At 44.6% G+C, this 22,332-nt stretch overlaps 1 protein-coding gene across 1 annotated transcript in view; it reads left to right on the top strand.

The window, feature by feature from the left end:
- The window catches only part of LOC127582937 (plexin domain-containing protein 1-like), a 245,554-nt gene that overhangs the window by 96,811 nt on the left and 126,411 nt on the right, over positions 1–22,332 (top strand). The window contains exons 3-4 of the mRNA XM_052038593.1: positions 11,767–11,910; positions 13,309–13,378. Coding sequence (XP_051894553.1) covers positions 11,767–11,910; positions 13,309–13,378 — 214 coding nt within the window. The remainder of the gene's footprint in view (positions 1–11,766; positions 11,911–13,308; positions 13,379–22,332) is intronic.

Genomic DNA, 22,332 nt, shown 5'->3' with positions numbered 1-22,332 from the left:
TATTCCTCTGCCCTCTGTAACATTTGACCCAGCATGAGTCTTGGCCTAAAAGCCGTGGGGACCATCTTGGTTCAATGAGGGAGTGTGGAAGAGTATGTCAGGGTAGCAACACGCATGAGGTGTCAACCTGGTGAAGCTACAGTGAAGGACTACAAGTATAGTAAACAGCTGGAGTGGCAGGATATAGAATGAACTGAGTGATCCCACTTATCCGATGAAAATCAAAGCCCTGTGCCCAGTCAAGGATGGTGGCAAATGTTCACTGGGGCTCTTCAGCTTGCCGGAATATAGGAGCCATTTTTCCCACCTTCTACATTTTTTCCCAGAGGGTAGTCCATATATGGAATGAGCTGCCAGGAGAAGTGGTTAAGGCAGGTACATTACCAACGTGGACAGATACATGGATAGGAAAAGGTTAAAAGGATCTGGGCCAAATCCGTGCAAATGACACTGGCTTGGATGAACATATTGGTCGGTATGGACCAGTTGGGTAGAAGGGCCTGTTTCTGTGCTGTATGACTCTATGACTCTACCAGGGAGTTAGTACTGGCAGATTACCCCTTAGAAAATATTATAGTTCCCTACTAAAGAGTAGACATTTGAAATGAACACCCCCCCCCCCCACTAATAGTTAGAAAAGGAGCTGCATAAGTGACCATTATGCATTGTGCGTTGACTACAGTAGAATCAAGTTCTGGAAGTGCGGTACAATGCCTTGCCATATTAGGGGCCTTACATAAGTGATCTGGAACAAACTTTTGAGTTTCAGCTGCAGCTGGTCAAGTGGTTTAATAAACTAGAGAAAGATTTCATTAGCTTAAATTCTCCAGGGGTCTCTAAATATCCAGTCCACAAATATAAATTGTAAGTGTCTGGCTGGGATTGATACGGCAGTCACTCAATCACACAGAACATACAGCATCATAAAATACAAGAGAAAAGTTTGATTAGTTTTTGAGAATCAATCAAGTGAACCATTATATTCAGTTAGTGGTCTCAGCCTCACTATTGGTTATTTACAGCTCATTACACTGAGTAATCTATTTAAAAATCAAGAGAGATGGAATGTGGATTTCTGGGCATCATTTTGAACAATAGCAGGCATTTATATACCTTTAATGCAGTCCTGATGCAGGGTCTTGACCCAAAACGTTGAAAATTCCTTACCCGCCACAGATGCTGCTTGACCTGCTGAGCGTTTTTAGCATTTTCAGTTTTTACACTGCAATTACTTGTGCTTGTTTGCTAGCCACAAAATGCAAATGAGCACAGATACTTCAACTGCTCTCAAATATTTACCCTTAAAAGCCTTGCTGAGGGTCCCTCCAGGCAGTGTCTGCTGGGGTACACCGCAAGTAACACTCTGCTGCTCAAGATTAATTCTACTGGCAAATTGGGGGAGCTCAATGTTTGGGGAATACAGCTGTGGCATTCACAGCTGGAAAGAGCATTTGGCTGAGAGGCAGAGTTTGAATTGAATGGCGATAGATTGGGAAACGTTGAGGTGCAAAGGGACCTGGGTGTCCTTGTACATGAGTGACTGAGAGCAAACATGCAGGTGAAGCAAGCAATGAAGAAGACAAATGGTAAGTTGGCCTTCATTGCAGGAAGTTTTGGGCAGAGGAGCAAGGATGCCTCATTGCATTTCTCCAGTTATACGATGCTGGGATGCATGGGTGGTCATAGAGCTTTCTGGCACAAAAGGAGGTTGTTTGGTCCATTGTGTCTTTGCCAGCCAGGAGAGGAAGGAGGGAATAATGTGGGTGAGGGATGAAGTGTCAATCGAGCAGCCTGTTTTGCTCCCAGCTGATGTTGATATTGAGGTTCTTGAATGTGGTTAGAGCTGCACTCATCCAGCCATGTGGTGAGTATTCCACTACACCCCGGACCTGTGCCTTGTGGATTCTGGAAAAGCTTTGGGATGTTTGAAGGTCACTTGCTGCAGGGTACCCTGTCCCTGATTTGTTCTCGTAGAACTGACGTGACTGTTCCGGTTAAACTGAATGATGACGCACGAGACGGCAGACGCTGGAATCAGGAGCAACGCACAACCTGCTGGAGGAACTCAGCGGGTCGAGCAGCATGTGTGGGAGGAAAGGAATTGTCGACGTTTTGGGTCGAAACCCTGCATCAGGACCGGGAGTGGAGAGGGGAGATGGCTGGTATAAAGACAAGGAGGGGAGCAGTGAGACAGGAGTCCGAGGTGATCGGTGGACTGGGGAGTGGTGAAAGATGACGGGCAGGGTGTGCCATGTAGGGGAGGAGGGACAATGACTGAGGGGAGTGGGGGTGGAGTTGGGAGACAGCTTGGTAAAAACGTGGTCAAAGACAGACAGATAGCAGCAGAACCCACAGAGGGTTTCCTCAGTGAGAGAGGATCTCACAGAACTCCCATCGGAAAGAGGAGCAGCAACGACTGAGTTGAATGGTGACTGAGTTACAGCTACTGGTCTTGGCTGAAGTAACCAGCTCTTCGTTTGAAAGCTGTTGTTTCTGACTCCCCAGGTGTCACACCACATCAGAGGAATATCTTCAGAAAATGAACCAAGTTAACCAAATGTTGCTAATTATTCACACATAATATTTATAATGAACATGTCTCCATTTTCCCTTTCTCAGACTGCCATCTGTCAGATGTTTGTAAGCCCAGTTTAACCTTTGCATAGATGGACTCCTCCACCTCAATGCTAATTGCTTTCGAGGTCTTGTCACTTGAGCACAGTTTATGGCTGCTCAGCAGATTTAGAAATCAGCCAGTAATGGTGATAAGATAAGATATCTTTATTAGTCACACTTACATTGAAGCACACAGTGAAATGCATCTTTGCGTAGAGTGTTCTGGGGGCAGCCCACAAGTGTCGCTACGCTTCTGGCGGCAACATAGCATGCCCACAACTTCCTAACCCGGAGGAAACCTACGCAGACACGGGGAGAACATACAAACTCCTTGCAGACTGTGGCCGGAATTGAACCCGGGTCGCTGGCACTGTAAAGCGTTATGCTAACCGCTACACTACCGTGGCCAAAGAACACTCTGAGCCAAAGTACTCCTGGGTCTGGAGAAGTCTGTATGCTTCTGAGTGACTGTGTCCAGAGTATCTAATGCAGTGTCTCATCGCCTCCCTTCTTTCCAGAGCCAGTGTTTTGCACCATTACAGACTCTCATTAACTGTGTATTATGTAGGCACAAACCACAGGAATGGACCCTTTCTGTATCTCTTCTGTTACCTCACCCACAACAGTATGTAGCAAGCAGGTTGCACTGGGGTCTTCAGTTTCCATTGCTAGCATGCATTAACTGTACGTGACTAATGTAACTTGCTTAAGGGAAGTACTAGCCCCTTATATCTTTATGGTTTCCATTTACCTCAAAGTAACAAGTCTAAGGAATGTTACAGAAAAACATAAGAAATAGGAACAGGAAATAGGAAGTCATTTGGACCATCAAGCCTGTGCCACCATTCAATGACAACACAGTTGATCTTTTGCTTTGACACCATTCTACACTCCCTGATTTCTCTATTGTTCAAATATCTGTTGGTTTAGTTTTGAATGAAATCAGCAACTAAGCCTTCACAGCTGCCCAGGGTTGAGAATGCCAAAGATTCACCATCCCTTGAGTGAAGAAATTTCTCCTCAGCTCAGTCCTAAATTATCATCATCCCAAGACTGTGACCTTCATCTATAAACTCCTAAGCCAGATGAAATATTCTCTTTGCATCCACCCTGTCAAACCTCATAAGAAATTTGTACATTTTAATGAGATTCTCTCTCATTCTTCTAAACTCTGTAGAGATCTATTCTACTCAGTCTCTTCTTGAAAGACAGACCACCCTCCCACCTGCCCCCCAATCTCTGAAACAAGTCGAGTGAATCTTCACTGCCCTTTCTCCAGAACAAATACATCCACGTTAGGTAAGGAGTCCAAAATTATACGTAGTATTTCAGGAGTAGTCTCACCAAAGCCTATACTCCTGAGGCTACTACTATATTGGTAGTAAGATATCTGTCCCCTTGTATTCAAATCCTATCACAATAAATGCCAAAAAAAAAATTTGCCTTACTAACTGCCTGATGCACTGCATGTTAGTTTGATTCCCTTACATACAAGGAGACCCAGGTTGTTTTTTCTGCACTTTCCAATCTCTCACCATGTAAAAGATGCCCATGCTAGTGTAGTGGTTAGCGTAATGCTATTACAGCACCAGCGACCTGGGTTCAATTCCATCCGCTGTCTGTAAGGAGTTTGTACGTTCTCCCCATGACTGCGTGGGTTTCCTCCGGGTGCTCCGGTTTCCTCCCACATTCCAAAGACGTACGGGTTAGGAAGTTGTGGGCATGCTATGTTGGCGCCGGAAGCGCGGCGACACTTGCGGGCTGTCCCCAGAACACTCTACGCCAAAGATGCATTTCACTGTGTGTTTCGATGTACATGTGACTAACAAAAATATCTTACCTTATTTCTGTTTTCTGTACTGAAGTGGATAACACCACATTTTTCCATCTGCCATGCTGAAGACACTTCGTCACCCTCACATTCCCACATAGTTTCATGTCATCAGCAAAATCGGAAATGTTACATTTGATCCTGTCAGCTACGTTGTTGATCTCGGTTGTGAGTAGCTGGGACCCAAGCACCAGTCCCTGTGATGTCCCGTTGGTTACAGTCTGCCAACCCGAGAAGAGCCCATTCATTCCTACTTTTTGTTTCCTTCCTTTTAACCAACCCTCAATCCATACTGGCATATTACCACCAATTCCATTCATTGATCATGAATTTGTTTTCTTTGGTGGACAAGGTCCTTACTTGTTAAAACCTTAAACCTTTCTTTATACAGCACGGTAACAGGCCCTTCCGGCCTAATGAGTCCGCGCCACCCAATTACACCCATGTTAACCTACTAACCCGTACGTCTTTGGAATGTGGGAGAAAACCAGAGCACCCGGAGGAAACCCACGCAGACACGGGGAGAATGTACAAACCCCTTACAGACAGCAACGGGAATTGAACCCTGATCGCTGGCGCTGTAATAGCATTATGCTAACTGCTACACTAAGTACTGTACTTCAGTGTATATTTTGTCAAGTTGAAATTTAATATCAGCATTGATAGAGGAGGCAAGAAGATAAGATAAGATAGCTCTATTAGTCACATTTACATCGAAACACAGTGAAATGCATCTTTTGCGTAGGGTGTTCTGGGGCAGCCTGCCAGTGTTGCCACACTTCCAGCGCCAACATAGCCTGCCCACAACTTCCTAACCCGTACATCTTTGGAATGTGGGAGGAAACCGGAGCACCCGGAGGAAACCCACGCAGACACGGGGAGAACGTATAAACTCCTCGCGGACAGCGGCCGGAATTGAACCGCGGTCGCTGGCGCTGTAATAGCGTTACGCTAACCGCTACACTAAATTCAACATGCTAACATTGGCAGCAGTACCTTCTGGATTTAAAACTCGATTGTGTGGAGGAAGGGGGTTAAAGTGAGCTAATGGATCTTTAAAAATGAAAGGCAGATTCTCACAACTTTCCTTCTCTGAGTTGCGGGGAAACGATTTGGATTTATGGCGATCAACTGGAAGTGCATGGTTGTCCGTCGTTCACCCACCATTTGCCCTCACATACCAACCCCTCCTCCCCCCGCAAAAAAGCCACCCTCACCTGCAATCTTGAGGTCCCTGCCTCATTTTCATCCTGCTGTTACGTGGTATTGGTCAGGCACGAGGATGCAGCTCACTGGGAGTGAGGCACCAAGGTGGGACAGGGATGAATGGGAATGATCACGGCAGGTTCTGGCCCACTGTGGTTGTGACCCAGATTAATTTGTCGGAGCTCATAAATCTAATTCCAGCCCTGGCTTTGGCTAAGCTCTCTCGGTTCCAAGGCCAGTGTGTGGATGATCATGGGTGTAGATGATTCCAGTAGACGTGTTCTATTTCCTTATAGTACTGTGATCTCCAGTGACAGGGTCGCCAAGGCAAACCTCCAGCAGATGGACTGGGTTGTCATCAGCTGTACTGGAGAAGTGTGGTACAGCCCTAACTGCAAATGTAGAGATCCACAGTCCACCACATTAGCGACAATTGCCCAATCCACTCCCAAACAGGAGGCACCACAGGACTCTTGATAAACAAAGTGGCTGTGAGGAGGGAGCAGAGAGGCTTCAGTGGGATTACGGACTGGTTAAGGAACAGGACAGGTGGAATACAATGTGGAAAAATGTGAGGTCATCCACTCTAGTGAAAAAAAATAGCAAGGCACAATTTATCTTTAGTGAAAGGCATTAATGTTCAGAGGGACCTGGGTATCCTTGTACACAAGCCACTGAAAGTTAACCTACAGTTGGAGCAGGTAGTTAGGACGGGAAGCAGTACATTGGCCTTTCATGTAAGAACACAAAAGTAGAGAAATCCTGTTGCAGTTGTACAAGGCCGTGGTGAGACCACACCTGGAATATTGTGTACAGGTCATGTCTCCCTGTCCGAGGAAGGATATATTTGTAATACAGAGAGTGCAATGAAGGTTAACTAAATTGATTCCTGAGGTGATAGGGTGTTTCATTGAGGGAGAGATTAGGCAGAATGGGCCCTTAAGAACAAAGGAAATAGAATCAGGAATATTACATTCAACCCTTGGAGTCTACTCCACCATTCAGGAAGATTATGGAGAACATTTTTTTCCCAAGCCATTTTACCTCCTTGCTTCAAACTACACATCCACCTCTCTTTGATGTAGAGAGTTCTAGAGATCCTCAAGCATCGGATGAAAGAAAACCCCCTCATCTCAGTCCTAAATATCCACCTCCTTCTTCTGGGGGTATGGCCCCTATTTCAGACCTCCCCAGCCAGGGAAACAGACACTCTGTGTCTACCTCCACATGCCTCAGTGAGACCACCTCCCGTTCTTTTAAACAGGTCGGTTCTACACAACCTTTCATCATAGCAGAATCTCCTCCTCAAACAAAAATATTTTTAAGAAATGCCACAAAACTCTTGCTGTCCACGGTAATTTTGGCATCCTATTGAGCGGGCCTTGGTTTGGTGTTTCTTCTAAAAGAAGGCACTCCCCGTAGTGTAGCTATCCCTCAACACTGTGGGTGTCAGCTTGCTCTATGTGCTGTCATCTCTGGAATGTGAGTTGAGTGCATGGTCTCATTACTAACAAGCAGGGTGATTGTAAACTGAGCTAAGATACTAACATACCTGCTTTTATGCAAATTAGACCACACACTTCTTGATCAGTGGCAGTGACCGTCATTAAAATTCATTCCTCGCTATTCCTCAGGCCTAACTCACCACGTCTGCTCAAATATTTGTTTCATATTTCAATGCTGTTAACTCTCCATTATGTGTTTTTTTAAAATCAGGACAGAGGTGCAGAAAATTCATGTTTGCCAGTGGCACCTGTCACCTGATAAAAGCTTTCTCCACTATTTGCATGCTTTTTATTTAAAACTCTCAATGCATTTGGTATTCATGCAGTTGACTGTGAAGTTGCAGCTTGTTATATCCCGGGGTGCCAGCAGAATTAAAACAGAACATCAGAGATGACAGCTGGAGTCTATTCCGCTCCTCAAGCCTGATCTGTCTTATTACTGTCTGGGTGAGACCACACCAGCAGTGTTGTGTGCAGTTGTAGTCTCACAGAGTCATAGAGCAATACAGCACAGATACAGGCCCTTCGGCCCAACCAGTCCATGCCCACCATGTTGTCCGCCCAGCTAGTCCCAATTTCCTGCATTTGGCCCATATCTCTCTAAGCCCTGCCCCTCCATGTACCTACCCAAGTGCTTCTTACTATTGTACCTTCCTCAACCACTTCCTCTGGCAGCTCGTTCCATATACTCACCACCCTCTGTGTGAAAAACTTGCCCCTCAGGTCCCTTTTAAATCTATCCCCTCTCACCCTAAACCTATGCCCCCTAGTTTTGGACTCCCCTACCCTGGGGAAAAGACTGTTACCATCCGCCTTATCTATGCCTTTCATAATTTTAAACACCATATAGAAGGTCGCCTCTCATTCTCCAACCTTCAAAGGAATAAAGACCTAGCCTGGCCAACCTCTCCCTATAACTCAGGCCCTCTAGTCCTGGTGACATCTGCATAAATCTTTTCTGCACTCTTTCCAGTTTATCCGTGTCTTTCCTATAATAGGGGACCAAAACTGTACACAGTACCTCACCAACGACTCATACAACTGTAACATAATATCCCAACTCCAATACTCAGTGCTATGACTGATGAAGGCCAGCGTGCTAAACGCCTTTTTCACCACCCTGTCTACCTGTGATGTTCCTTTCAGTGAACTGTGCACTTGTACTCCTAGGTCCATCTGTTCCATTACACTCCCCAGTGCCCAAACATTCTTAGTATAAGTCCTTTGCTGATTTGACTTTCCAAAATGCATCACCTCACATTTATCTATTGAAATCCATCTGCCACTTCTCGGCTCACTTCCCTAACCGATCAAGATCTCCCTGTAATCTACGATAACCTCCTTCACTTCTCCTTGCCTAAGAAAAGACATACTTGCCATTGACACAGTGCAGTGAAGATTCACCAGACTGACTCTTAGGATAGTGGGACTGTCATTTGAGGAGAGCTTGTACTTGTACTGCATTCAATAGAATTGAGATGAATTAGAGGAGATCTCATTGAAACATCCAAAAGTTTGCCAGGGTTCAACAGGGTGGATGCAGGGAGGAAGATTTCCCTGGATAGATGGGTCTCGAACAAGAGAATCAATCTCAGGATAAGGATAAGACACTTAGGACTGAGATGAGGAGAAATTTCTGTAGATCTGTGGAATTTTCCACCATAGAAGGCTGTGGAGGACAAGTTGCTGAACGTATTCAAGATGGCATTGGACTGAAGTCCAGCAACAAGAGTAATCGGGCAGAGGGAGAGGGTAGGAATATTACATTGAGATAGAGGATTGACCATGATTGTATTGAATGACTCGAAGGGCTGAATGGCCTGAATGCTCTGTGTTTCCATGTTATCCATGGCTGATCTGACCATGGTCTCACTTCTCTGCCTGATCCATACAACAGTGATTTCCTACAATCCAAAAATTGATCTTGGCCTTGGATTTACCTACTGATTCAGATCTCTAAGGTAGAGAATTCCAGAGATTTATAACCATGAGAGAAGAAATGCCTCCTCACCTCATAAGAAATAGAAGCAGGAGTGGGCCTGTCAACCACTCAAGCCTGTCCTGCCATTCAGTGAGATGCTGGCTGATTTTTTACCTCAGCACCACTTCCCTGCACCAATCCTAAATCCTTTGTTTCCTTAATATCTAAATATCTATCAATCCATGGCTTGAATACACTCAACACCTGACCCTCCACAGACCATTTGGGTGGAGAATCCCAAAGATTCACCACCCTCTGGGTGAAGAAATCTCTTCTTTGTCATGAATGGCTGACCTTTGCTTGTAGACACCTCAGCCACGAGGAAAATCAACTCCGCATCTGCCCTGCAAGAATGTTGCATGTTTCAATGCAATCATCTCTCATTCTTCTAAACTCAAGAGAGTATAAGCCCAGTCTGCATACAACAGATCCCACTCCCTCTCCATCCCAGCTGAGGGATAGATAGTGTTAGATAATCAAAATCTTTTCCCCCATGGTGGGGGTGCAGAAGACAAAAGGGCAATGGTTCAAGGTGAGAGGTAGATGGTTTAGAGGGGATCTGAGGGGGAATTGTTTAACGCAGAGAGTGGTTGGAATTTAGAATGCATTGCCTGAAGAGGTCATAGAGTCAAACAGCATGGAAACAGGCCTGTTTCTGTGCTTTACGATGCTATGACTCTTTGACAATCTGACACTCTGTCCTAGTTATATCCTTCCTTAGGTAGGGAGACAGACCTGTACATAAAGTTCCAGGTGTGTTATCACCAGGGCCCTATGTAATTGGAGTAGGATTTTAAATAAATGTTCCTTTATTCTGAGACTAATCCTTCTAGTTCCTGAGACAAAAACAAAATACTGCGACTGATAGATATCTGAAATAAAAGCAGAAAATACTCTGGAGGTTCCCACCTCCACCATTACCCTTGCCCAGAGCTGCTGACCATACAGGTTTGTTCTGAAGTCTGAAGGAATTAAATATTCATTTCCAGGGCCGTACTTCAAGAATTCAGAAGAGAAATACCATATGTGGTATTAAAAACAAAATGTATGCATTTTCTCTGAACATTCAATACTTATAAAAATATTGGACACTGAACAAAATAAAGGCATTTTGATAGTTGAATGTTAGCCAATCGGGTAATTAAGAGTCTGTTTGATCTCCACTTAGCCCGGGGAAGCAAGATAATGGACATGTTAGGTACATGTGACTAATAAAGAAATCTTACCTTGTCTTATAAAGGGATACAGCACGGGAACAGGCCCTTCGGCCCATTGAGTTCATGGTGACCATCATGCACCCAGACCACCCATTACATTCTCCAACCATTCCCGTCAACTCCCCCCAGATTCTACCACTCACCTACACACCAGGGACAATCTGCAGTGGCCAATTAACCCACCAACTCACACATCTTTGGGATATGGGAGGAAACTGGAGCACCTGGAGGGGGAAAACTATGTGGTCATGGGGAGAACATGCAAACTCCTCGCAGACATACCTGAGGTCAAGATGAACTCGAGTCTTTGGAGCTGTGAGGCTTCAGCTCTACTAGATGCACCACTGTATTGCCTTTGGTTCATGAGTTGCCCTGAAATGACTTAACGTGTCACTTAGTTCAGGGACAATTTGAGTGAGGCAATGAGTTCTGATCTTGTCAGTGATGCTCACATCCTGTGAATGAATATAAAAGATTTTCGACTGTACTTTCCTTTGAATACTGTTTTGGGAATCAATTTCCCAGGTCAAGTATAGCCTGACTTCTCTTCCTGCAAAGCAGTTTAGATGTAGGTTATATCCCAATTATGCATCTCTCCCCAAACTTCAGGAGAACTGCTCCAAGTACCCCAGGTTGATTCCTACAGTCTCTCTGAGTTAGGTTGTTGGCTTCTACTGAGATATGTACCTGTCGCTAACGGCACTGAAACTGTTCAGCTTTCATTACACTTGGGTTGTATCAGCCATCAGTGGACTCTCATCCTTATATTTAGGACTGGATTTGAACGTGGGAGCCGGAGATGTCTGTGGAACATCTTTAGGGCTAAGTTCCATCTTGAATTTGCTAGCAGGTGCTTACTTAGCAGAGTTCTGTGATGTAGGGCAGTGCTGGCAAATGGAGAACTTTTACTGTGGTATGAAAAGCAGATTAGGAAGAGGCAATGTATGCATTTTCTGGCATGAAGTCAAGAAACAGGAGTAGATGGGAGAAGATCAAGCTCGTGAGACAAAATGGAGGAGAAGGTAAACCCTGTTTCTCTCTCCACAGATGCGGCTTGACCTGCTGTATGTTTCCAGCATTTTCTGTTTTTATTTCAGATTTCCAGCATCTGCAGCTTTTTTGCTTTTCCATACCTCAGCTTTATTAAGCATAAGGAATGCCTCCTAGTTCCTGTATCCTCTCCTTGCAATTTAAGCAGTTGGATCACTGGCAAATCTGCACAGCACTCCCTCCAAGGCCAACGCATCCTTCCTAAGATGTGGTGCCCAGAATTGCTTCACAGTGCTTCAAGTGTGGCCTACACAAGGTCTCGTGCAGCTGAAGGGGTTCAGACTGAGGGCATCAAGTGGTTTGGATTGATTCCAGCAATGATGGAGCTTTATGGCTGTAAGTCCTATTCTTGTCTTACAGGAAGATCACCATAACTATTATATATCCAGGAGTTATGGGCCAAATGACTCCAGAACGAAAGAGCTCTGGGTCGACTTCACAAAGGTGGACAAGAGTAAAGTGAAGGTGCACAGCATTCTGTCAAACACCCACCGGCAAGCTTCGGTAAGCTGTAGGGATTTTTTTTTCCTGATATTTAGATTGATTCTTTCTTGTGCTTTTAATCTTTCCTATCCAACCCTGGCTAGCCCTTGCAAGATGCATTCGAATTTTATGCCAGCAACCATTATAAAGTTTGATTGTCTCAAGTGAGCTAATGGATTGTGATTAAAGTTAATAAAAATGGATTTTGTTCAAACATGGGACACAAGTCAAAGTCAACATTTACTGACCATTTGTAATTGACCTTGTGTGCTTTTCTCTGCCATTTAGGGGGCCATGAAGTGTCAAATACATTGTTGTGGATGTGGAGTTACATATACATAAAAGGGAGCAGATTACCTTTGCTAATGAATTATGTATCCAGGCCTCTGGATAGTGAACTTTCATTCAGAGGTTGTCTGTTTGGTCAGAAATTATTGCTCACCTGCCAGACACATATTTTTGTAAGGAGCCACGTCCCACAGTAAAGAACAGAGTCAATATTAAACATAAAAGGAAGAAAGCTGAGAATGATCAAGAAGTATTTGGGCCAATTCTGGAAGATGAGGGATTCCACAGAATGTCAACTGGGCTCTGACCAATACCCAGTGCACCAACAATACAATTAATTTTATTTTGTCCTCTTTTGCTAACACAATGAAGCACCTCATGTGACTTTTTATTGTTCATTGGCGCCACTTTATCAGTAAGATATTACACTCAGTAGGGCCTATCCCTGGAGGTTTCATCATGTGGCCTCCTGTCTCTGACAGCCCCGCTCCTGGACCCCTGTCATTGGCCAGCTGACATGTCCATTCTTACAGTGCCCTGCCTTCCCATGCCAAACAGAAACTGAATACTTATCAATATCCCAAGTGGGTGCTTCATAACCACCAATCAAAAGAGTTCAAAGAAAGTGCTTCAAGAACACATCTTTCTAATGTCCCTTTGATGTTTCCTCTCTCTCCCGGTTTGCTCCATCAGTGTCTGGAGGATTTCTCTAATTCCTGGAGGCTCCGGAGCAACCCTGGAGGGTGAGTGATCCCATACCACCGGTTGCCACTGTTGGAGGCAGCCGCGACCATTTGAGACACAGGAGACTGCAGATCTGAAGCAAAAGGCAAACCACTGGAGGAGCTCAGCAGGTCAGGCAGCATCTGTAGAGGCAAAGGAATGGTCGACATTTCGGGTCAAGACCCTGTATCAGGACCACTTGAGGCTCACTCAGGTGTCATAGAGTTCTGGCGTCTGGTTGCTTCTCTGGCGTTGTTCTCCCAATTGAGGAGCCAAGCAATTTTCAGTCCATTAGGATGAGGCAGTTTAAGGCATTGAGTAGGACCTTGTACTCAATGCGATGCTGTGCATGACCTCTCAGTTTATTTTTCTGCTGTTCCACACTAGTCATTTTATTCTTTTCCACAGAGATTGATTCTTTCCTTCGATTTCCCTTTCTATGGCCATTATTTGCGTCAGATCACCATAGCAACTGGAGGTAAGTGGCTTGCGTTTTCAGAAAAGTACATTTGTCACAATTGAGTTCATTTCAAAGAGTCAGAATTTCTCTCTCAGTTACGGTGGAACTCAAGTTTAATCTCTCCAAACAATAACTGTGTTGTTGAACACGGTAAATACAGGGTGCATTTTTCTTCAAACCAAATAAGGTGGGAGGAAGTGTCGCTCTAGTCTAAAACACTGTTACAAATTCCAGTTTTGTTTCTATCCAGAGCCTTGATCACGTCCTCCTTTCTACTCACCCTCTCTCCTGATGCTTTACAACTAACAAACAAAAGTAAATGAAGGTAAAACATCCTGGTCCAGAACGTGTGGTCAAGACAGGCAGTAGCAAAGGAAGCGCCACAAATATCGAGACATCTTTATGGCAATGATTCGCCCTTTTAAAAACCTGCTTGCGCTTTTTGTCAGTTCAGTAAGATCCCCGGGGCACAAGCTGATAAATCATTTTAAACACTTTTTACAGAAACCAACCAGAAAGCAAAATGTACAATCCTTAGTCTTTTTCCCATGGTGGGGGTATCAAAAGCAAGAGGGCATAGGATTAAGGTGAGAGGAAGTTGTTTTGAATGGTATCTGAGGGTTGATATCTGGAACACACTGCCAGATATGGTGGAATCAAGTATGATTACTATGTTAAAGAAGCATTTAGGCCAACACTTGAAAAGACATAGAAGGATACAGTCCTAATACAGGCAAATGGGATTAGGGTAGTTGGGTAAAAAGGCCAACATAGACATGGTGAGCTGAAGGGCCTGCTTCCGTGCTGTTGACTCTATGACTCTTTTACCTGTTTTACTGAGTACTGGTATTTGGAAGATTAAAGGAGAAATTGAAATATTATACCTTCTTGTGGTACAGAAAAAACAAGGTCTGTTCATGCGTGTGTGAATTAAAATGAGCAACATCTAATCCATCCCTGTGGAGTGGCCTATGTTGTGGGCAGAGCAACACTGTAGGCAAGTGGAATTTTGAAGCAACCTAAAAAACAGACCAAACTCAGGCTTAAGTGAGAAAACTCACCAAAGTTTCAAATTGTTTGAACTTGTGTCCCGGTTCAGCCGAATCTACTGATGTTACTGTTTAGTGATGGGAAATTCTATCCCTTTTAATTACATGGCTGGGAGCAGAGCTGGGGGAGGGGAGTCCAGGTGGTGGTCAGTACCAGGGACAAACATTAACGAAATAACTGCTTCATTTAAAAATTCAATATATTTGAGGACATTACTATCTACATGCATAAGATATGATATCTTTATTAGTCACATGTACATCGAAACACACAATGAAAAGCATCTTTTGCGTAGAGTGGTCTGGGGGCAGCCCGCAAGTGTCGCCAGGCTTTCGGTGCCAACATAGCGTGCCCACAACTTCCTAACCCGTACGTCTTTGTAATGTGGAAGGAAACCGGAGCACCCGGATTAGTTTCTTACTATGGTTTAGTATCAGCTTAAAACTCACTTAGATTAAATGCAAAAAAGCCAAAGACATTTTATAATTAGGATGAGTTTGTACATCACTTAAGCTTGCAAGAATTCAATGGTATCGTTTGATTCTGTTGCAGATGTCAGTGACAGGGATGGCTGTGTTAAACCAAGCATTGAAATCCCCAACTTCCTATCAGTATAATGAAGTAATGACGGAGAACAACAATAGTTTATTCATCATTACTACTATAGTTTTCCAAAAACATCTTTTGTCCTGAGGTTGCAGCAACAGTCTCCAGAAGATTAGTTCTGCATTCCTGGTGACCTGGAAGACTGGCAGAGACATTTACAGCACACTGTCGCCACCAAATGCACATCAGCACTGACCGTTATCTGGATGCCCCCTTCCCCTCTCCTTCCCCCAACCCTGTTCCCAGCCTTGTAAGTAAAAGCGATAGAATTTCTGCTCTTTTACAGCAGTAATATCAGCAGAATCAGCTGAACCTGGACACAAGATCAAACAATTCAAAACCCTGGTGAGTTTCGTCACTTGAGCTTAGTCTGATATTTTTTTATGCCAGTTCAAGGTTCAATTTACATGGAACAGTCTCCACCTGCAAAGTTGGCGATACCACTGAGGTTGGGTGAAGGTGCTGCTCATCTCAGTTCACACAGTCACGGAGGACCTTGTTTGCTCTGCACCTGAAGCTGTGCATATATAGAGGATAAACAGGGATTGAATTAACACCAAAGTGATTCCTCCAACATGTACCTAAGATAACAATCCAACCAAGCATGAACATTGGGTGGAATCTTTGAGGAAAGTCTTAAACATTAAACATTAGTGTCAGCCGTGGCTCAGATGAATGCACATTTGCCTCGGAGTTAGACGGTTATGGGAATGATTCGGACTCCAGAGATGTGAGTACAGAAAACTCGGCTGATAATGTAGATGAATACCAAGGGAGTGCTACACTGTCAGAGGTGCTGTCTTTCGAATTAAGTAGTAAATATTAACTATTACTTCTACCTTATGAAGAAGCGCAGGGGAGTTCTTCATGGCCAATATTAATCCCACACTCACATCACTAAAGTGGGTTACCTGGTCATTACTACGTCGCCATTTTTTGTGGGATCTTGCTGTGCACAGTAGCAGCAGTGTGTAATATCTTCAGGATACACTTCAACTACTCACCCAGACTCCTTAGACAGTACCCTCCAAACCCACAACCGCTGCCAACTAGAAGGAAAAGGGCAGTGAAAGCATGGGGAACACCACGTTCCCTGTGCTCTCCCAGCCACACACCATCCTGACTTTGGAATATATCGCCGTTCCTTCACCATCGCAGGGTCAAACCATGGAATTCTCTCTCTCTCTCTCTCTCTCTCTCTCTCTCTCTCTCTCTCTCTCTCTCTCTCTCTCTCTCTCTCTCTCTCTCTCTCCCCCCCCCCCCCCCCCCCCCCCCTCCCTCTCTAACAGCAGTGTGGGTACACCCACACCTCAAGGACTGCAGCAGTTCAAGAAGGCAGCTCACCGCCATGTTCTCAAGGGCAGCTAGGGATGGGCAATTAAGTGCTGGCTTAGCCTGTGAAGCCCACATCCCTTGAATGAATATAAAGAAAATTGGCATCTTCATTGCAACAGTGACTGAGGGCACATTGTGGTGCATCACCTGCATGGCATTTCTAAAAGAGCTGTGGGAGGCAGTATATGGCATGGTAGTGTAGTGGTTAACGTAACGCTATTACAGTGCCAGCGACCTGGGATCAATTCCTGCCGCTGTCTTTAAGGAGCTTGTAAGTTCTCCCTGTGTGTCCACTGGAGAAACGTAATTATCAATGACATTAGGAATTGCTGGTTCATCTGATCTCACTCCACTAAAGTGGGCTCACCTCACACTGGGTGGCTTCCGTTTATACTTCCGCTTTCCATTTCAATTTAGAAATACATTCTTCCTTTCACTGGTGTTCATCTGGGCCATTTCAAAAACGAAATCCAGCTCTCTTTCCCTTATGCTCAGGAGACAGGATTCTGCCTCAGCCCCAGCAATAGAAGTGAACAACTCCAAGTGAGTGGTGATTCTCAGACGGTTCAACAGGGCAAGTGCTGAGAGGCTCCTTCCTTTGGCCGAGAAGTTCTGGTTTCAGCTCAGGGGTGAGGCATTTAGGGCAGGATTGAAGAGAAATTTCTTCACTCAAAGAGCTGTGAACTTTTTGAATTCTCATCTCAGATGCTGTGGATTTTCCTTGACGACCTTCTTCAAAAATGAGATCGATAGACTTTCATTCATTTCGTCTTTTTCACATCTCTTTAAGAGTGTTATGTGCTAATGATGTTTAACTGATGTAACAGAAAATTCAGCAGATTGAACACAGAAAGTTCCAACTAAACATATTAGCAGCCAGATGGTCTTCTTTTAGTCACTGGGAGATTGATATTGTCCAGAACACTGGAGAGAGTTCCTCTGGTATTCTTCAGGATAGTTCATTGGGATCTGAGGGGGCAGAGAGGTCTCGTCCAATTGACAGTGTCTCTGACAGTGCAGCACTCCCTCACTGCTGCACCGGAGCAGTGGGCTAGGTTGTCTACTCAAGTCTCTGGAGTAGAAATTGAAGGAACAACCTTGTCAACCAGAAGCAAGTGTGTGGTCAAGTGGTCCAAGGATAACACTCAGGTCCTTTAATGCTTCAAAATGAAATGTTTCAGCGAGGTTATCATTGGTCAATTGGCAACAATAATTTTACTCAGCAAGTGACTAAACTTTTCTCATTTGAGACTGAAAATCTGATACCTTGGATTTATCAGATGTTCTTGAACCTCATTTAAAATCAGCTCATTTATGGCAATAACTGGCTGATACCAATGTCAATTTTACAGTCCCTCTGGCTCTGCACCTAAAGAACACCCCAAGTTTCCAGGCATGACATCATCCACCATGCTGAAGTCTGGCACTCAAATTCAGCTCCTGAATTCACTGGGAGTCAGGTCATAGAACATAGAACATAGAGCATTACAGCACAGTACAGGCCCTTCGGCCCACGGTGTTGTGCCAACGTTTTATCCTGCTCTAAGATTTATCTAACCCTTCCCTCCCACATAGGCCTCCATTTTTCTATCATTCATGTGTCTATCTAAGAGTCTCTTAAATGTCCCTAATGTATCTGCCTCCACAACCTCTGCCGGCAGTGCGTTCCATGCACCCACCACTCTCTATGTAAAAAATTTACCTCTAACATCCTCCCCTATACCTTCCTCCGGTCATCTTAAAATTGTGCCCTCTTGTGTGAGCCATTTTCGCCCTGGGAAGAAGTCTCTGACTGTCCACTCGATCTATGCCTCTTATCATCTATCAAGTCACCTCTCCTCCTTCGCTCCAAAGAGAAAAGCCTTAGCTCGCTCAACCTATCCTCATAAGACATGCTCTCCAATCCAGGCAGCATCCTGGTAAATCTCCTCTGCACCCTCTCTAAGGCTTCCATATCCTTCCTGTAATGAGGCGACCAGAATGGAACACAATACTCCAAGTGTGGTCTGACCAGAGTTTTATAGAGCTGCAACATTACCTGGCAGCTCTTGAACTCAATACCCAGACTATTGAAGGAAAACACACCATACACCTTCTTAACAACCCTATCGACCTGCACGGCAACTTTGAGGGATCTATGGACCTGGACCCCAAGATCCCTCTGTTCCACACTGCTAAGAGTCCTGCCATTAACCTTGTATTCTGCCTTCAGATTCAATCTTCCAAAGCGTGTCACTTCACACTTTTCTGGGTTGAACTCCATCTGCCTCCTCTCAGGTCAAAGATGCAATTCCCCACTTATTAAAAATCAGATTGTGCTTTTAGCACTTCAACAGGCTAAGGAATCTTTGCAGATGTGAGGGATAATTTCATGGCACAGAGGGCCAGGTTTTCAACCACGTCATATTGCATTTGCATAGCACCTTCACTGTAGCCAAAAAATGTCACCAGTGTGTTATTGATACTGGGCCAAGGAAAGGACATTGTGATAGGGAGACAGACATTTGGCCAAGAGGGAAGAGTGCCTGAAAGGGGGAGAGTGAGGAGGCAAAGTTTACAAGAACACAAGAAAATAGGAGCAGGCCCCTCAAGGCTTCCCCGCCATTCATGGCCGCTCTATACTGGCCTCAACTCCTCTTCTGTGCCAGTTCCCCATAACCTTAAATTCCTCTGCTTTTTAAATATCTATCTTCACCTTCAATATATCTAATGATCTGGCTTCCAACAACACTCGGGGGCAGAGAATTCCAGAGATTCACCGCACTTTCGATGGACCTCAGTTTTAAATGACTGGCCCCTTCATTTGCAGCTATGCCCCCTTGTTCATGACTCTCATGACTTTAGGGAAGGAATTCCAGAGCTCAGAGACTTGGAGGCAGAGGTCCCAGCCCCCACTGACAGGCCCGCGGACTAAAGGATGCAAGAGAGGCCAAAATTTACAAAGATACGAATTAGAAGCAGGATTGGGCAGCTTGGCCCTTCAAGCCTGTTCTGTTATTTAATGAGATGTTGGCTGATCTGATTGTAACTTCACCTCATACCCAGGGTAATCATTCACTCCGTTGCTCAGCAAGATTTACCTCTGCCTTAAAAACATTCAAAACCTCTGTATCTGCTGCCCTTTGAGGAAAAGAGTTCCAAATTTTCATGACCCTGTGAGAGAAATAAAAAGGAATACCTCATCTATTCCGAAAGTAGGAGACCCATTTATTTAAATAGTGACCCTTGGTTCTGGAAGTTATCCCATTCAGGGTACCTGGTTTTTGGCCTCTAATGAGAATTTGAGGAAGATTGCAGGGATGGAGGAGGTTATAGATTCAGGGCGGAGTTAGGGATTTATGCAGATGTGGGAGTATTTGAACACAAAGATGAACTTCATAAGACTGATGCAAAATTGGGCTGTGAACAGGAACCAGCCTTCATTGTGGCCTCAGTTTCCAGCTCTGTTCCTAACTACTCTCCATGAAAGGTGACCCTCCAAGAAAGGTATTGGTATTGGTATTGGTTTATTATTGTCACTTGTACCGAGGTACAGTGAAAAACTTGTCTTGCATACCATTCATACAGATCAATTCTTTACACAGTGCAGTTTTATTGGGTTAGTACAGAGTGCATTGATGTAGTACAGGTAAAAACAATAACAGTACGGAGTAACGTGTCACAGCTACAGGGAAAGTGCAGTGCAATAAGGTGCAAGGTCACAACAAGGTAGATCGTGAGGTCATAGTCCATCTCATTGTATAAGGGGACCATTCAATAGTCTTATCACAGCAGGGTAGAAGCTGTCCTTAAATCTGGTGGTACGTGCCCTCATGCTCCTGTGTCTTCTACCTGATGGAAGAGGAGAGAAGAGAGAATGACCTGGGTGGGTGGGGTCTTTGATTAAGGCCAAGGAAGCTCACTGGCGCCTCTACTTCTGCAGAAGGCTAAGGAAATTTGGCATATCCCCAATGACTATCACTAATTTTTACAGATGCACTATAGAAAGCATCCTATCCAGTTCCATCACAGCTTCATACAGCAACTGCTCTGCCCAAGACCACAAGAATTTGCGGAGTTGTAAACACAGCCCAGTTTATCACATAAACAAGCCTCCCCTCCATTGGCTCAGTCTACACTTCCTGCTGCCTCGGGAAAGCAGCCAAGATAATCAAAGACCCCTCCCATCCCAAGCATTCCCTCTTCTCCTCCCTTTCACTGGCCAGAAAATACAAAAGCTTGAGAACACATACCACCAGGCTCAAGGACAGCTTCCAACCCACTGTTATAAGACTCTTGAATGGACCTCATATACGATAAAGATGAACTCTTGATCTCTCATTCTACCTCGTCATGGCCCTTTCACCTTATTGTCTACCTGCACTGCACTGTCTCTGTAACCGTAACACTGCATTCGGTTATTATTTTCCTTTTGTACAACCTCAATGTATTTATGTATGGAATGATCTGTCTGGATGGCATGCAGGCAAAGCTTTTCCCTGTACCTCGGTACATGTGACAGTAATAGACCAATTTCCAATTACCCTCCTGAGCCAGGCTGAGCACTGAGGAAAAGCCCATTGCAGTCCCTGCTCTGATTCACAGCAGCAACAGCACACGTAATGGCGCCATACAGCAAACGCAGGCAACACTTCCAACTGGTAGAAACTTCCAAAAGGGCAGCAGGCAGAACCAGGGTTGGGAGCATTGAGGGTGCACAGATGGCCAATTTGTTGCATAGGTATATTGGCCATACAACGTCAAAGATGAATCACCAATTTTGTTTGCTCCCACTAGAACCAGGGCGTTTGGGAACCTTCAGATTCTGTAGAAAGATGCACAAATATTTTGTGAGATTCCATCGAGTCAGATAGACATACCGCACAGAAACAGGTCCTTCTGCCCAACTGGTCCATGCTGACCAAATGCTAGTCCCATTTGCCCATTGTTTGTCCCATATCCCTCCAAACCTTTCCTAGCCTATTCCACATTCAAGGAATAGATGGAAACAAGCAGGATCAAAAATTCAATGGAACATGTTATTTTTCCCCTTTTTCAAATGCTTGTTTGCAATGTCCCTCCCCTTCCCATCTCTGTGACCTCTGCCAGCCCCACACCTCTCTGAAGTATCTGTGCTCCTGACTTCACTTCAGTCAGTCCACCACTGGTGGTCATGCCTTCCTCAAACATTTTATCATCCTGCCTGTCCCTCTTCTGCTATGAAATACCAATCAAACCTGCCTGTTATTTAAATAATTTAAATAATTAGATTATTTAAATAATAATCTGATCTTCTATTTTTCCTTCTGAAGTGGATGACCTCACATTTACCAACATTGTACTCCATCTACCAGACCCTTGCCCATTCACTTAACCTATCTATATCTCTCTATAGACTCACTGCATCCTCTGCTACATCTATTTCTTGGTTTATTTCCTGTGCCACTGTAATATTATTTGGTGGCCTATAGTCAATTCCCACCAGTTATTTTTTTCCCTTTACTATTCCTAAGGGCAGGCATGGTAGTGTAGCGGTTAGCGTAACACTATTACGGTGCCAAAGACCCGGGTTCAATTCCGGCCACTGTCTGTAAAGAGTTTGTACGTTCTCCCCATGACTGCATGGATTTCCTCCGTGTGCTCCAGTTTCCTCCCACACTCCAAAGACGTACGGGTTAGGAAGTTGTGGGCGTGCTATGTTGGCACTGGAAGTGTGGCCACACTTGCAGGCTGCCCCCAGAACACTACGCAAAAGATGTATTTCACTATGTGTTTCGATGTACATGTGACTAATAAAGATGTCTTGTCTTGTCTTGTCTTGTCTTGTCTTGTCTCTTTAACTAAGCTTTTGCCACCTGTACTAATATCTCCTTACAGGATTCAGAATCAAAGTTTGTTGATGATTCTCCTGGAAGAGCCTTGGGTTGTTCTGTTATATAAATGCAAGTTGTTGTTGCTGGTTGCCTGCGTTCCAATGATCTTGTTTCCAAGAGATCTATCCA

This window comes from Pristis pectinata, chromosome 25 (genome assembly GCF_009764475.1).
Source record: "Pristis pectinata isolate sPriPec2 chromosome 25, sPriPec2.1.pri, whole genome shotgun sequence".
NCBI classification, from domain to species: Eukaryota; Metazoa; Chordata; class Chondrichthyes; order Rhinopristiformes; family Pristidae; genus Pristis; species Pristis pectinata.
This window is presented reverse-complemented; position numbering and strand designations above follow the sequence as displayed.